Raw genomic sequence first — 18,419 nt, forward strand, 5'->3', positions numbered from 1 at the left:
CAAGGCCTCTTGCAGTCCCAAGCAGCCCATGACCCTGGAAGGAAGCAAAAATGATATTCCGAAACTACTTCTTTCTACTGTATTGGTGTCCTCAGGTGCTTTTATAAGTTACTGCTTAAATTGATTCATTGGCACTTTGCGAAAAATATGTGGGTTTTGGTTGTAGTTTGGGCACTTGAAGTCTAACAGGTTTGCCATCACTGTTCTAGACGTTCCACCAATGTGAATGTATACGTGGTCGACTGTGACAAAAACAAATAACTCTGACACTTGTATTTGTGATTTTTTTTTGTACATTTTAATAGCTATAAAAGCCCTTTACAGAGGTTGTCATGAATTAATCTTAAATACGCAAAGGGCAAAATACCCGATTTAGAAGAACTTACCGATTTGCTTGCGATATTGATCAACCGGGACTTTTGTGGCAGAGGCATCCTTTCGACCCATTTTACCCCACTGCAAAAAAAAAAAAAAAAAAGGATAATCTACTTTCAGCATAGGGCATGATGGGGAACTAAAATTAATAAAGTGAGGCCATAATAGTAAGTAATAATGGCAAATAACAATAAAGTTGAAGAACTGGGAATTGGTTACATTTAAAAAAAAACAGAACAGAAAAAGTTTATGAACCTTTTCAATCCCTCACTATTTCAACATTACTACTCCAGTGGTCAATGCCAGTCAGAGCTTGGTCCATAAAGGAAGCGTGAAACATAAGGTTGGATATTAGCCAGACTATGGGCAGATGTTTTGTAGTTATTGCCCTTCATCATAGCCTATAAAAGTATTGAAACGGAAGAAACAGCTCACCTTAAGTGCTATATGTCAGTCTATAGGATTAACCGAGTCGGGGGGGTCAGTCCATAAGCTACAAAAAACTAAAAGATATCCAACAATGTTTGGTTCCATAGAGTTGATGAATAAAAACACTATTTTATTTCAAATAAAAGAGGAACATATTTCAGGAGCAACGATCTTCACTCGACAACCTTAAATAATACCCCAAACCTTTCTGGAGCCTCAAAGCAGTTTAAGGAACACCACTTCGGGGACCTCAGAACAATGCAAGTAATACCTATCGAAAAGGTGTTCAAGCCCAAAAGAGAAGGAGACTGGTGCCAGAAGGTCCTTGCCAGAGAAGCCTTCTGGATACTTACTTTAGAAACCAGAAGTCCAGAAGGTATGAACTACCGCAACAACCTAATTCATATTTATGGATGAATTCATGTTTATTCATGTTTAAAATTGTCGTTGTTGGTTTATAACATAGTACAGGGGGTCCCATACTTAAGAACACCCGACCCCTAGTTACAAACGGACCTCTGGTAATTGGTAATTTACTGTACTTTAGCCTTAGGTTACAATAATCAGCTATAACAGTTATTAGAGGTGTCTACAATTAAGATTTATTGTTAATCGTGGTTCTTATGCCAACCCAACATTTTTAACCACTTAATGACCGCCGTATCGGCTTTCTACGGCGGTCATTAAGGGTACTTCTTCTGATGCGACGCCTTACTACGGCGGCGCGTCAGAAGAAGATTTCAGGACACCGGGTCTCGCTGGTGCCTGTGTCGGGCTGTGATATCACAGCCCAGACCCGGCACTAACACCCGGGATCGGAAAAACTACGATCCCGGTACGGTACGGGCGGGCAACAACAGTGTGAATATAGCCTTAGGTGGGATTTTCTCCAGTGCTGGGGGTACAGAAAGTTAAAATCTCTTCCAGTGTCACATCTGCCAAGGATTTATGCAATACAGACGGTCCCTTGTCAGAACACCTGACTTGCATACGACCCCTAGTTACAAACGGACCTCTGGATGTTGGTAATTTACTGTAATTTAGTCTTAGGCTACAATGATCAGTTATTACAGGTGTCTTCTAGATTTATTGTTAATCCTGGTTCTTATGACAACCCAACATTTTTAAAATCCAATTGTCACAGAGACCAAAAAATGTTTTGCCTGGGGTTACAATTATAAAGTATACAGTTCCAACTTGCATACAAATTCAACTTAAGAACAAACCTACAGAACCTATCCTGTACATAACCGGGGACTGCCTGGAGCTGAGCGGCCTACCAAGACACAATCCATCCCTACAACTGATTTTTCCAGACTATAGTAAACTGGCTAAGAGATGAACATTTTGACATTGAAAGTAATCATCTTCTCCTGTTGTGACATAACAGCCAGTATGACACCTAATTTACATAGATGCCTCCCCCACTACTGTCCTTTATGCCTATGTTGAAATATTAAAACCTCATGATATTACGTCTCCAGTCTTAAGACTAAATTTATAGTTGGAGACATTAAGGATCTGTAGGTTATTTGCCGATCATTTGTGAATTTTAAAAATATTATGTTTTCTTTTTTATTATTTTATGCTTTTTGATCTCTCTCTGCAACATTACTTCTACAATATAAAAAAAAAATATATTATGATTTGATTTTTTAATCACAATCACATTCAGAACTGTACTTTAATTTTTCATATGAGTTATGATAATAAGACAACTTGAACAAAGCAATTCTTTATGCGATTTTAAAGTGTATCAAACACAGTAGATTTTACCAATGAAGGTTTTTGTGCACATTCCATACAAGACGGGATAAAATGCTATTTGCAAACAACCTTAGCATAGTCTTGTGTTCAATCTTTTTTTTATTCCTATTTAACTTTTAGTGTAAGCAACTTTATTTAAACATGAAAATCATTGTACCGTAATTAGGAATAAATCTTTTGTGTAACATAAGTGAGAGAAACCCAAAATGTACATTAAATTAAATGTATGATTTCATTATACAAAACAGGCAGTCCCCGGGTTACGTACAAAATATGGTCCATAGGTTTGTTTTTAAGTTGAATTTGTATGTAAGTCGAAACTGTATACTTTATAATTGTAGATCCAGACAAAATTTAATTTTGCCCCAGTGACAATTGGAATTTAAAATTTTTTTTTCTGTAATTGGACCGAGTATTATCAATAAATGTTCATTACAGACACTTTATAGATGATCATTGCAGTCTAGGACTATAGTAACATCCAGAGAGCTTCACCAGAGGTCACAGGGGGCAGAGGGGTCCGTCTTTAACTATGGGTTTTCTGCAAGTCGGGTGTCCTTAAGTAGGGGACCGCCTGTAATGATGTGATGAGCTGTGGAATACATTAGGGCTATTTTTTATATACAATATTATTACAACATGCAAGGTAAAATCTTAGATATTTATACCAGCTATAGTCATAGTTAACTCAAAATAAAGAAATTTTCACAATGACTAGAACATATTTTTTTTTTTACGATAAAATATTTGAAGGAAACTTTATCGAAATGGTATTATATAAAATCGCGGCACAGTGAATATAATTATAACACAGTGTCGCATGGGGTTAAATAAGAAGGATTTGAGTAGCTCTTCTGAGACTCAGACGATTGCTCATGTTGCCTGCTGAATAATCCCATTAACTGCCACTGGCATCGCCTGATAACCGTTTATTACAAAATGTCGCTACTGAAAGCATCTTACACTATAATTTTAGTCCTGCCAATAAAACCCGTACAAGTGGGTGATGACAGTATTTCTTTTATTATTTTTTTTTTTCTTTTATATAAATGTATATCTGTTACACAAGCTACTTAACCCAAAATCAGCAGCCTTGTTCATCGGTAACCATCATGCTGTCAAGATCTGAGACATCTGACACCGATAAAATGCGGTGACTTTTCTTTGTTCTTCAAAGCTATGTAGTAATCATCATTCATTTTTACAGCTTTGACGGTTGGATTAAAAAAAAAAAAAAAAAAAAAAAAAAAAAAAGTAAAAAAAAATCCCACAAGGTTCCAACCGAGACATTAGCACATACAGTCACAATGCCTAATAAGCCGGCTATTTGCATACAAGATCAGCCACACTTTCCAGTGTGCCGTAATAGATGGAGAAATGGAGATTAGATTAGCATGTACAAAATCAAGATTGTTTTCACAATGCCCGTCCTCGGGGAACGAGGCTCATCACCTAACCTCAAAAAAAAAAGAACTTGCTCTCCCCCGAGGAGGACGCCTGTCACCGAAACTTAAACGAGAATATGGATTAGACTGAGATGCTGTTTATTACTTATTAATCCTTCTGCTGGAGCGCATGCAAGTTGATACTGGATTAAACATCACAAGCTAAAAAGCCAAAAGATTGTTTATTTCCTATATTATACTTCGGTTTATTTTGACTATTTATACATTTTATTCTTTTTTTTTAAAATTTGTATTGCTAAATTATGTTTATATGACTTATATTTCCTTGGATAATATTATTCATACATTTATATTTTCATTTTATATATTATACTATTTACTATTTATATGTATCATTAGGTAGGACTCAACTCGTAGATAGTATATTACTTGCATTACTTCACAGTTTATACAGAATAGTGCATAGGATAAAGCAAAGAAAAAAAAAAGTATAGTACAATTAAGGTATAGTATAAAGGTAATCTAAAATCAGCATAAGAATACATAAAGACTTAACATTTTATGAAAATGATATACAGGCAGTCCCCAGGTTACGTACAAGATAGGATCCGGAGGTTTGTGCTTAAGTTAAATTTGTATGTAAGTCGAAACTGTATATTTTATAATTGTAGATCCAGACAAGAAAAAATTTTGGCCCCAGTGACAATTGGAGTTTAAACATTTTTTGCTGTAATAGGACCAAGGATTATCAATAAAACTTCAGTACAGACACTTTACAGCTGATCATTGCAATCGGGGACTATAGTAAAGCATTCAGTAAGCTTCACCAGGGGTCAGAGGGGTCTGTCTGTAACTATGGGTTGTCTGTAAGTCGGGTGTCCTTAAGTAGGGGACCGCCTGTATATTCTATTTCTTGTAATATATATATATATATATATATATATATATATATATATACACATACACACACATACATACACACACACACACACACATACACACACACACACATGAATATACACACATACATTAAGAGACACATCCATCCATCCATACATACATACATACATACCCATACTTGAGATCAAAATTGTGTAGTCCTATGTGAATATATCCGAACATGAATAAATTAGCGGTATTTTAAGCCTATTTTATTGATTGTACATATTTAAAGGACCGAATAAAAATGTAAGTGATATTTTTGTAAATGAACACTGTGTAGACCTGGCATTTGACATACCCTATGTAATTGGCGCCTAACTTTGCAGTTGTCTGCAACTTTGGAAAAATGGTGCGCCGTTTCAAAATGATGGAAATCCTCCGGCAGCAAGTTTTACAAATAATGGACAAAGGGGTCATTGCAAGATAAGTTGGTCATTTCAAGTCTGATTTCTAGAATATTGCATCCTTACAACAGCACAAACTCATTCAAGTCCCCCCAAAAAAGGCTGGTTGCCCTTGAAAGACAAATGCAAGAGAGGACAGGATAATGCAGAGAATCTCCATTGGTAATATTATCAATACTGCAGTTGGAATTGTTTGCCAGTTTACCACTGAACAGGGTAAAGATCTGTTTCCTCATACAGTGTCACAACATTTAAGAGCATTTGAATTAAAAGCCCTAATTGCAGGGACCAAAGTTTTAATTAGCAGAAAGAGCCTAAACTAACCTTTGCTGAGGAGCATGTTGTGTGGACAGAGGACAATTGGTCCACAATTCATTTTAGTGATAAAAGCAAGTTTATTTGCATCTTTTGAGAAACATAACTTTGGTCAACAAACTGGGGAAAGACTGAAGTCAGTGAAAGGTGGAGGAAGTGTCATGGTTTGGTAAATGTTTTCTGAAGCTGGAGTTGGACCTCTCATACAGCTACACGCCAGAGTGAATGCAAGTGTGTATCAGAACATTCTTCAACAACGTGGTTCCTTCCTTGCATTCTTTACTCATTCAGCCAGCAATTTTCATGCAGGATAATTCCATGTTACACAACAAAACCAGTAAAGCAGTTCCTCAAAACAAAGAAAACATCCAAACAATGAAATGACCAACCCAGAGTCCTGATCTAAACCCAATAAAAAACCTCTGCAAAATCCTTAGTGACAAAGTTATGGCCAAGAAACACAACAGTCACAGAATTGTGGAAGAGACTAGTGATGTCATGTGGCCTCAGATGTTCTGAAGTCATTCAAAGCAAAGGCCTGTGCACTCCCTACTGACTGATGACCATATGACCTCTGTCATTGCCAAAAAGGATATATAACAAAGTATTGAGATAAGCTTTTGTTTACCAAATACCGTATATACTCGAGAATAAGCCAATATAAGATGAGGTTGCTAATTTTACCACAAAAAACTGGGAAAACCTATTACTCGAGTGTAAGCCTAAGGAGGGAAACTCATTGGTCACAGCCTACCCTCAGTATATAGCCAGCCAGCTCCCTTGCCCCTGTAAACAGCCTGCCCGTACCCCAAGTTTATAGCAAGCACTCAATATATAGTCATCCAGCTCCCAGTATATAGCCAGCCAGCCTCCAGTATATAGCCAGCCAACCAACCTGCCCCCCAGTATAAAGCTAACCAGCCTGTCCCCAGTATATAGGCAGCCTGCCTGCCTGCTCCCAGTATATAGCCAGCTCCCTATTCAAGTATATAACCAGCCCCAGTTTGCCCAATTCATTAAAAATATTAAGTCAATACTCACCTTTCCAACGCACCCCACTGGTCTTCTTCTGTCAAGCAGCGGCAGGTTCATGCAAGGATGCGGCACACAGGCTCTGACATCAGCCGCTGCTGCTCAAATATTGTGTGTGCTGGCAGCCGGCTGACGTCAGAGGCTGTGCGCCGCAACGTCGCACGGAAGTGCCGCTGCCAGACGGAAGAAAACAAGACCCGCGGGGGGACAGCACATTTTTGTGCTGAAAAAAATTTGCTTATACTAGTGTTGGGTCTGCTCTCAAGTCGACCAGTGCAGGGAGCATATTGGATGGAAGCCGAATTATTAAATAGTACTTGGAGCTCACAAGCAATATGTGATATACACAGACTCGAAGTTAGTCTGAGCAAAAAGCACACTTTATTTGAACAGGTAGTTGTCTTTTATACACTTTAGAATAGGCGAATTCCACACGTAGTCTTAACAATGATATTTACTGAACTAATCTTCCCTGAAAGACGTAGGTTTACTTCTCAGTGTGTTGTTACACATTGCATCAGGAATATTTAGTCATTCTTAAATATCCCCCCCTTATGTTGACACAGGTAGGGTTGCTAGACACTTTTTATAGTTAAGATTGTAACCTAGTGTTTGCGCTGTTTCATAATACACTTTATGCAAAAACACCTTTGATTCCTTTGTAAGCTTGAAGGTCTGTTGCCAAATGATGTCTTAAATGCTGACTAAGAATATCTTACTTGAACTATAATTTATAGGGTATCCCTATCACTAGCGTATAGACGGTACTTATTTCCCACCATGATTTGCAAATAATTTGATTATCTAGATTGAGGGGCAAAAAGTGAAAACAATAGTTAAAGGGAACCCGTCACCACTATTTTCACAAATACAGGTAGTGGCAGGTTCCCATAGAGCTCTAATAACTATCTGACACCCTGCTTTTAGCTAAAAATTGTTCCCCTCAGATCCCCATAAAATCAGAGTTATAATCTTGCCTGGTATCTATGCAGCTTTGGAGCTAGTCCACGGGGGCGTGGCCTAATGTCATGTGACCAGGGTGACATCATCAAAGGTCCTTGAGCTACTTAATATGAAAACTATACCCCATGTACATATCTGACCACATAAAACCATCACATCAGCCTCCATGGACTTCTACTCCTCTGCATGCAGGCTGCTGTGATTTCATGTGATAAAATATGCTGTGATTTCATGACATATATGCTTAGTGTACAGCTCCTAATGCTACAAAAGCTATAGGACCTGCGATGATGTCACCCTGGTCACATGACATTATAGCAGCATACAGAGATAGGGATGGGGAGGAGCTGCTGGATTCAGCCCGAGGAGGCCACGCCCACCTGGACTACATGTAGCCATGCTTAGTTACCAGATAAAACTATAAAGTTGAATATATGGGAATCTCAGGGGCATAATTTTTAGCTACAAGCAGGGTGTCAAATAGTTATTAGAGCTCTATAGGAACCTGTCACTAGCTGTATTTGTGAAAATAGTGGTGACGGGTTCCCTTTAAGTTATATCTATGAGGTTAATTGAAGGCCTCTCTCTTATTTTAAGTGGGAGAACTTGCACAATTGGTGGCGGACTAAATACTTTTTTTCCCCAATGTACGAGTGTATAAAAAATAAAGTTACGTACTTACCTTTTAAAGTTCCCTGCAGCTCCTCTCTTGTCTTTATGTATAACAAAGCAAGCAGAGACACATCCATACACTCTGCCCGTTTGCACACTATGACACGGCCACACTATGACACTGCCCGCTCTGTTATACACGAAGACAAGAGAGAAAAGGAACCACAAGGAGCATCGGAAAGAAAGTATGTACTGTAGTTTTCGGACTATAAGGCGCACCAAAAATTCTTTTTTTTTTCGCAGAAATCAAAGGAGCGCCATATAGTCCAGTGCGCCTTATATATGAACTGTACTTACAGACAACAGCTGCCTTGAACTGTGCACAGGTCGGCCACCTGCCGGTCATTCATCCTTATAATCCGGTGCGCCTTATATATGACCCTAGATGTTTTAGCAGGCATTTATTGATGGTGCGCCTTATACTCCGGGGCGCCTTATAGTCTGAAAAATACTGTAAATTTATTTTTTATACACTTGTGCATAAGCCGAGTTGGGCTTTATTTTCAGCACATTCTTTGGCTTAAACAAAATTATATACAGTATATTAAAAATTCATACACATACATGTTTTTAACCCCATCCAATCATCCCCGTATTCCCCTTCCATTTTAATAATAAATTGAAATATCAAAAGCGAACGGAGTCCCACACTGCAACTAGTGGGAGGAAATCACAGCCAGAAGTCATGAATTAAAGATAAATGTTATTAATATGGCCAGTTACAATATCGGGTCCTCGGTGACAGCACAAGATCTGCTGTCATCAATCATGTTGAACTTTCTTCTTACAATTTGCCTCAATAACCTTTTTAAAAATGTTTAAATGAGATATTTAGTAAAGTATATTACCTGATAATGCGACATGCCAAATGTGTCTATTTTAATACTCTTCAATGGAAATGAGCTACTCTTGGCTGTGCGTTACCAGAATGAAGACTCCGATTTTTTACAGTCCTTCCAGTCCTGCTGTGAACATATGTGACGCGTGGAATTAAAAACACATCTTTTATTATTTGTACTGCCTTTGATTCCCTGTCAAATGAACAATTTGACTAGAAAATAAATGTCAACTGAATAATAATAAGTCATTCTACGACGGGTACACAAAAAAAATGAGCAGTCTGAACTGTAAGACCCAGACAAATGTGTGAGGAAGGAATACAAAACAGACAGAAATAGACTGCAAAAAACAACATAGGGAGCACAGAATATGGATGATTATGTAGCCGTATACTGATAATAATACAAAGACAGGAGTGAAGTGCGCAGGGTTCTGAGATCCTGACGATGGGTTCTACAGCAACATCTAAACCTTCCAGTAGAGATGACAAAACTCTCAAAGGAACAAATAAAACAATGCTCGCCGTTTGTCAGCCTGCACCACTATCTAGAAATAAGAACATACAAACATAAATAATAATCTCCTGCTCATCTGCACTAAATAACAAGTCTAGACCTGATTGATGATTAGGACATAACCAAGGATACATTTAAAGGGGTTGTCCACTCTCAGCAATTATTGATAATATCTGTGTAATGAAAAGTTACACAATTTTCCAATATACTTCCTATATCAATTTCTCACTGTTTTCTAGATTTCTGCTCTCCGACGACGATCTCTCTCTGATGATCATGGGTCATGGACTGATTTTTATCCAAATGAAGTAAACAATGAGTTTTCCTTTTCAAATGCAGCAAGTAGAGATCTAGAAAACACTTAGGAAGTCATAAAGAAAGTGCATTGGAAAAACTGAGCAATCCCTTTAGAGGACATCTACCACCAAAATGAAGAATTTTAAACCAATCACAAGGACATACTGGTGTGTGCCCCCTCTGACAGGGTCCACTCTTCTTTTAGCTTCTTATGCGCTGTTTTTTACAGTAAAAAGGCTTTAAAATTAGGCAAAAGAACCTGAGGGGCTCTGTGCTCCATAGGTGTTAATAGATCTTGGAACCCCTTGGGCTCATTTGCATAGTACACTCAAAGAACAGCGGATCCTGCCAGAGGGGGCACATACCTGTGCTTGGTTTACAATCCTTCATACTGGTGATAGGTGTCCTTTAACCCCTTAATGACCGCCTTATCGAGATTATATGGCGGTCATTAAGGGTACTTCTTCTGAGGCGACCCCTTTCTATGGCGGCGGTTAAGAAGAAGATTTCGGGACTACGGGTCTCACTGGTGCCGGTCTCGGGCTGTGATATCACAGCCCAGACCCGGCACTAAAACCGGGATCAGAAAAACTCTGATCCCGGGTGTTTAACCCCATACAAGCCCAGGTAAAGCATGACCGCGGAGTGTAATTATTTCTCCCGTGGATCGGACCCCCCAGTGAGCTTACCGGGGGATCCGATCCCTCCTGCCAAAGCCCTGGGGTCCAGCTAGTGCCCCGAGTCTGCCAGCTCCTCTTCACGACAGGTTCCGCCTCCAGGAAGGACCCAGCTGTATGTAACAGAGCATGCGCAAAATGCTTAGTTACTTACACTGTACAAGTGTATTGCTGTGTAAGGGCTTGAACAAGCGATCGGATGAAGCCAAAGTTCAAGCCAAAATCTGGAATATGTAAAAAAAAAAAAAAAAAAAATTAAAAAAAATTTAAATCATTTTATAAATAAATAAATTAAAGTCCCATAAAGTCCCATAATCTCCCCAGTTACAAGGAAAATGCATATAAACTATATAAAACACAAAAAAAAGTATATATTTGTTATCACCGTATCCGTATTAAAACGTACAATAAATCTAAATCAATATTGAACCCGCTCGGTGAACGACGGAAACAGCAATATGCAATTTTTCATTAAACACCATCACAAAAAATGTTCTAAAAAGTGATGAAAAAAAGTTACGACTGAAAAGAAAAACTCCTTTCTAAAAAAAAACAAAAAACAAAAAAAAAAAAGCCCTCAACCAGATCTCAACAACAGAAAAATACAGAAGTTATGGCCCTGAAAAGTTGTCGATATTGTCAATATTGGTTTGCTCAGTAAAATTGAGCAAAGATAAGAAAAACTATATAAATGAGGTATCACCGTAATCATAGTGATCCAGAGAATAAAGATATTATATTATTTTTATGTTGCTGTGAACCGGGGGGGGGGGCCTAGAGTGCTAAAAATTCAAAATAAAAATTGATGATTTTGTTTGTGTCCTCCATGAAATAGTTAATAAAATCTCATGAATAAGCTATAGACCCTTAAAATGAATTATCTATACATTGTATCTCATCCCATCTGGGATGAATGGTGTGAATGGCGCTGCTTCCATTCTATTCCCGGCCGTGCGCCCATGCAGCAGTTTACCACCACATATGGGGTATCAGTACACTCGGGAGAATCAAACGTTGCAGAGCGTTTCATAATTGTATTCATTCTGAAACTGTCAGTTTTGACCTAAATGAATGTATTTTCCAAAAGAATTCAAAAGTTTCTAAATCGCAGGTCCTTATTGTTTTAACCCATGTGAAACACTTAAAGGGTAAATAGACTTAATAGAAGTTGTTTGACATAAGTTGAAGGGTGAAGTTTCTATAGTGGGGTCATTTATGGAGTTTTACTATTATTTAGGCGTTTCAGAGCCACTTGGAAGATGAGTTGTCGCTCAAAATGTGAGTTTTGGCAATTTTCATGAAAATGAGAACTATCGCACCTAAAACATCCTCATAACATCCTAGAAAAAATATCATCTCAACATAAAGCAGACATTCCGTAAATGAAGAATTTTTACAAACTTTTGCCAAATTTTCCCTCTTTTTACGAACATACCTACAAAAATCATTTGGATATGTTAAAGCGTTCCGAAGTTATAACCAATTACCGTGACACAGGGAAGATTGGAAAAATCGAGTCTGGTCATTAACTCCTTCCCGACGCGCACCGTACTAGTACGGCATGCCGTGTCCAGGTGCATGGAGAGGGCTTGCGGGCCGAGCCCTCTCCATAACCGGTAATTCTTTGCTGTATATTGCAGCAAAGGGTTAACGGTAACAGCCGCGATCAGTGCTAGCACCGATCGCGGGTGCTTTCATGCCGATCACCCCCGGCAATGCTGGGCACATGGGCGCCATCATCTTGCCGCGGATCATCGCTCCCCGATGACGTCACAAGGTGCGGCGATCCATTGCCATGACAGCTTCGGGTCTCACGAAGGCCCGAAGCTGTCTCGTTTTAACCCATTCATTACAATGTGCTATCAGCACATTGTAATGTATGAGGAGTAAAATCCCCATATACTGCTATACTGTAGTATGGCAGTATATGATAGGATCGATCAGACAACCTAGGGGTAAAGTACCCTAAGGAGTCTGAAAAATAGTAAAAGTAAAAATTAAAAAAAGTTTAAAAAAAAATTATAATAAAAAAACCTAAAAATTAAAATCACCCCCCTTTCCCTAGAACTGATATAAATATTAATAAACAGTAAAAATCATAAACACATCAGGTATCAACGCCTCCGAAAATGCCCGATCTATCAAAATATAATAACGTTTTTTCACTGCGTTTAACCCCGTAACGGAAAATAGCATCCAAAGTCGAAAATGGCATTTTTTTGCCATTTTGAAAAATATAAAAATAAATCAATAAAAAGTGATCAAAAGGTCGCACAGTCCTAAAAATTATAGTAATGAAAACGCCATCAAAAGTCGCAAAAAATGACACCACCCACAGCTCCGTACACCAAAGTATGAAAAAGTTATTGGCGCCAGAAGATGGCAAAATCCCCCAAAAAATTTTGTACAGGAGGTTTTAATTTTTTTAATTTTATGAAACCATTATAAAACCTATACAGATTTGGTATCCACGTAATCGTAGCGACCCAAATAATAAAGTAGACATGTCATTTGGGACGCAGAGTGAAAGCTGTAAAATCCAAGCCCACAAGAAAACGTCGCAAATGTGTTTTTTCACCATTTTCACTGCATTTGGAATTTTTTTCCCGCTTCCCAGTACACGGCATGGAATATTAAATACAGTCACTACGAAGTGCAATTTGTTATGCAGAAAATAAGCTCTTTATGTGGAAAAATAAAAAAGTTATAGATTTTTGAAGGTGGTGAGTGAAAAATGGAAGTGAAAAAACTAAAAAAGGCCAAGTCGTTAAGGGGTTAAGCTGAAAACTGCCATGGATGATAAGGGGTTAAAGGAAATCCACCGTCTGATTCATACGTGATTAATTCATACAATGCAACGTCACTGACGTTGTACCATGATGCAGGGCCTGACCTTGTAATAGGTTTTACAAATATGATATATTTAAAAAAAAAATAAAAAATTTGAGGAAGAAAAAAATCATAAAACACTATTACATCAGAGTGCAGAGTGGTTTCAGTCAGTCATACTTAAGGTATGAATCACACGGTAGATTTCATTTATGGGATTATTTTTCCCCAAATGCAAACGGGGAAAGGCTGAAAGGCTCCTGCTGCAGCCAGTTGACTTACAGCCAGATGCAGAGGGATAGAAATGTCTGATCCCTCAATCACACAGAGTAGATCTGATGATAGGCTCCTATGAACATGAAAATAGGAGATAGAGGAAGTATTTGGTTTTTCTTTAGTTTAGTGTTAACCAGGCAAAAGAAGATTTTCAACATAGGGGGCAGATTTACTTACCTGTCCTGGCGCCATCCCCGAGGTGCGTTCCCCGACAAGAATGAACAGCTGCCGAGATTCAATAAGATTGTGCGCCCGATATCCTGCATGTGTCGCTTCCCCGCTCAGGTCCGCCGGAATTCACCTTCTTCTTCCCGCTGCATGTAAGTGCTTAGATTGTGACACAATTTTAAATGTTAAATCCCGCGCGTTGTAGCGTGAAAGCCGGTTTGTTTGTTCGTTACACAATCCCCGAAAACGTCGGAAAACCCGACGGAAATGCAGCCGCGGGACCTTAGTAAATAAGCTCCATAGTGTTACAAAAAGCTGCTTGTGGAACTACTTTTTGACCAAAAAGTTGGGATAGAACTGGCCCAAACCTAAAAAAAACTCCTTGGTTTGGACTATTTAACCACTATATCTATTCTTTGTGGCAGGGAGGTCACTAGGCTACTTCCCCTTCAAGTGCATTTGTGAAGGAGGTTAAACTACTTATTTAAAGGGAACCTGTCATCAGGGACCTCATTTTCACTAAAGACAGATTGTAAAAGCCCATGACACCTGCGGTGCACATCTGCCTCTATGCCTTTTCTAAGAATTTGCATTACAATATAATTGTGTGTTATAACTTACTCTTGCATCCTGACAAAATCCTGGGGTAGTCACAGGGGCTGGGCTTTGGTTTGGATGCATTTCAAAAAACAACATGTGACCTGTTTGAGCTGCAGGCTGTCCTCCATGTTTGTGCTCCTGTACAGCTTGTCCCTCCCCCACAGATGCCAGGTTGACCTGGCTGTGACCTCTGAGAAGAAGCAGGAGGAGGAGCTAGACAGGAGCACAACGGTGGGGGCCAAGATCTGAGGAGTGGGTAACAGACAAGTCACAGGTTGTTTCTTGAAATGCATCCAATCCAAAGTCCAGCCCCTGTGACTACCCCAGGATTTTGTCAGGGAGCAAGGTAAGTTATAACACACAATTATAGTGCAATGCAAATGCTTAGAAAAGGCAGATTTGCACTGCAGGAGAGGAGACGTCAAAAGACATTGATGCCTTGTAGAGTGGAGAAATCAAAAATCCATTTAGATTCACTTTATACCATCCCCAGGAAATACGCCACCAACCAGATCAACTTTAAGCAAAGTCTTTACATTCGTAGATGCAAAAAATACTTTATTAAACACTGCAAAACCCTCAAAATACTGCAGAAAGCGTAATTTTACAGGGAGGTGATCAATCAAGAATAGAGTTTTCCCAACTGAGGAAAATGACAGAAATCAATGTTTTCGTGTTCCATGGAGACTGGATGCATCAGCGCCTCGGGTCCAGGGTGAAGATAAGCATCTCCATTTTCAACATAGTTTTACACCTAAAATCTTCACTGTCTTTCAGGATGCCAAAGTCAATTGGAAGTTAAGGTCATGAGGTGAGCGGGTCACAAACCTCAAATGTGAAGAACAGCTGAGTCCTGCAGAGCAGTAAAAGCTATAAACCAAGGAGGACACAAGATGTAAGCTACTATGGGAAGCACTACCACCGAAAACAAAGAGATTTCACTAAAGTATTGAAGAATAAATTGCTAGAATGGCCCAAAATAGATTTTATTGAGATTTAGAAGACAGACATGTGTCTGCATATACAGTACACAGTACAGGAAGTTTCGTTTGTTTTTAAGTTGAATTTGTATGCAAGTCGAAACTGAATATTTTATAATTGTAGCTTTAAGCAATTTTTTTTTTTTGCCCCAGTGATGAATGGAATTTCAAAATGTTATGATTTAATGGGACCAACAAAAGCTTTTTGGGGTGAGACTGGGTAAGGGGCCACTGCCAGTCAACACCAACTTACAAAGTCGCCTACTCGGTGCATAAAATACACTATGAAGGACACATGTACATAAATGCAAGAAAATATTTTATTAGTCATTGTACACTCAAAATATCTTATCTCCCAAAAGGGACATAAAAGAAAGTTTTATGCAAGGGAAGGTGCGCAGGCGCCAGTGTGCCCGGGTGCTCGGTGACATCACGGACTCTCCGGCACTTCCAAATCAGCCACAAGCACGGTCGCGCGCATGGTGCGCCGAAGGGGGGGGTTGTAATATAAGGTATAAAACACTTTACTAAAGCAATTGGGGGTTTCTTTAATTAATGAAAATATGCTCCGACACCAGCTCAGCCTCAGCTAGTGCGATGTATTTGTGGGTTAGCACTACCATTTTTTTCGTGGTAGGTTTCACCATAATCTATTTCTTCTAACTGCTATCTTATTTAGGGCCAGTCCACACCTGCCATCCATACTTTTTTTTATAGTTATATTACTCTATCAATGGCCAAAGTTATGCTGGCTGGCTGGCTGGTATGCTGGCAAGGAGCGACAATTAATGCTGGTGTTTAAAACGCCATATATACCCAGTTCAGTTAAAGGGGTTAAATAACCAAGATGTGAGGCTTCTCTGATCTATTATAACTTGATTCAACCACTGCTCAGTTTTTGGACCAATGTAACTATATAGATTGTACATAAAAGTATGGTGTAGTGCCTTAACACAATAAATTCCATGACTTGGACATTAACAATGACGGTAAGTTTCCATCGGTTTCTGGGCCCAACATCAGAATTCTGAAGAGTCCAAATATACTCCAGCAAAAAAATATCCAGACAGAAGTCACGGGTTCTCAGGTCCATATACAGGCAGTCTCCGGGTTACATACAAGATAGGGTCTGTAGGTTTGTTCTTAAGTTGAATTTGTATGTAAGTCGGAACTGTATATTTTATCACTGTATCCCCAGCCAGAACACTTTTGGTCTCTGTGACAATTGGATTTTAAAAATGTTGGGTTCTCATAAGAATCAGAAATAACAATAAAGCTTCATTACAGACACCTGTGATAACTGTTACAGCTGATCAGTGTAGCCTAGGACTAAAGCACAATAAATTACCAACATCCAGGGTCCTTTTGTAACTAGGGGTCGTATGTAAGTCGAGTGTTCTTAAGTAGGGGACCGCCTTTATAACAATATGTTGTCCGGGGCCTTTGGTCTCTTTAGACATACCGGTATATATATTTAGAAAAAGTAATCAGTTGGGGTATTGAACTGATCATAAAAAACAGAGAGAGCTGCGTTTTATAGGGAAAACCTCCCACATATTACACTTTACACCTTTACAGTAAATGTGAGCTTGACAGCCTGGATGCTCTGCTGATTGCTTTTTCTCAGCAGCCAGGTAGTTATTCATAGACAATATGGCTTATTTAACAGTAAGTGAAGTGATTATTCATGATACTTGCAATTTCTGGAAAATCAGACCATTCTAAGCAAATGAAAGAAAGTCTATGTCTTAAGAACGTAAAAAGACTTTTCCAGAACTACTGAAACTTTTTAAAAAAGCATAATTGGTGCCCTGTGAGAACATGTGGGGCTTATGCAATTCACTCAATTTACACGTTTAGGAAATCATTTTAAGATAAGCGTCTGTACAAGGGGTCAGTTCCCCAACCATTACCCTTTGTAAATGGACCTTTAAAGGCTACAAAAAATAAATCACAACTATATCTCCTTTACGAGATGGGAATGATACACATAGCTAGAATAACGTGGCAAAATCTAAAGGATGATGTAAGCCGGTGGTCCCCCAACTGCTTGGCCCCAACAGTAATAATCATACTGTATACTCACCTTTCCCTGTTCCCATGTATCAGCATCCTCTTCTTTAACTCACCTAGTAAACATATGTGCTTAAATGCGGCACTAGAATCGGGTATGGTAAGTAAGAAATCAGCACCAATTCTTACAATATTGACTTCTGTGCATATGAAACAAAATACAACTTTACCAAAAAAAGGCCGAAAAATTTGTCTAAGGCTACATTCACACTGCCGTTGCCCGCCCGTACCGTAGCGGGCAACGGCAGTGCACGGGGAGAGGAGGAGGAGGAGGAGGTGAGCGCAGCTCACCCCCGCCCCTCTCCATAGAGATACATGGCGCACTGCGCCGTATTACGGTAAAAGATAGGACAGGTCCTATCTTTTTCCGGGGTACGGAGCGGTACGGCGCCGCACGTGAGATGCACCATACCACTCCCGTAGGGCGCCGTGCGCCCATTGCCATCTATGGGGGACGTATATCAGCTGTATATACGTCCCCCATACGGTAGTGTGAATGTAGCGTTAAACATTAAAATTTCTAAACGGATTTTCACAAATATTCCCATTTAAATACAATGAATGGAAGAAAGCAATACGATTTCCCTCTCCAAGGGGTTTCCTATAAATTACATAAAGGGAACTGTACACCTTTCTTTACCTTTCTTTGGTGGGCCACAATTTAGAAGAAAGAGGGGTTGGACTAGGGGTCGTATGGGCTTGAGGTCTTACTGGTGGGAAAAACAAGTAAAAAGGATAGTCACGATAACCGTTATAGGACGACATGTTGGCTTGGTAAACAACTGGAGGTACATAAGGATAGATATGCCAGAAACTCATTTTATTATACAGTTATCTAATTCAGTGTTTTACATGATCT

The 18,419-nt window shown here is 39.1% G+C and overlaps 1 protein-coding gene across 5 annotated transcripts in view; it reads right to left on the reverse strand.

The window, feature by feature from the left end:
- The window catches only part of TRIQK (triple QxxK/R motif containing), a 328,700-nt gene that overhangs the window by 40,069 nt on the left and 270,212 nt on the right, over positions 1-18,419 (reverse strand). For 2 of the 5 annotated variants that reach the window (XM_072151536.1, XM_072151533.1), the window contains one exon: positions 387-456. In XM_072151536.1, the coding sequence (XP_072007637.1) occupies positions 387-447 (61 nt within the window). In that variant the 5' untranslated portion in view covers positions 448-456. Of the gene's footprint in view, positions 1-386; positions 457-810; positions 879-10,646; positions 10,671-10,788; positions 10,859-18,419 lie in introns of those variants that run through there. The other 3 variants (XM_072151534.1, XM_072151537.1, XM_072151535.1) reach the window with 3 other exon arrangements.

This window comes from Engystomops pustulosus, chromosome 5, assembly GCF_040894005.1.
Source record: "Engystomops pustulosus chromosome 5, aEngPut4.maternal, whole genome shotgun sequence".
NCBI classification, from domain to species: domain Eukaryota; kingdom Metazoa; phylum Chordata; class Amphibia; order Anura; family Leptodactylidae; genus Engystomops; species Engystomops pustulosus.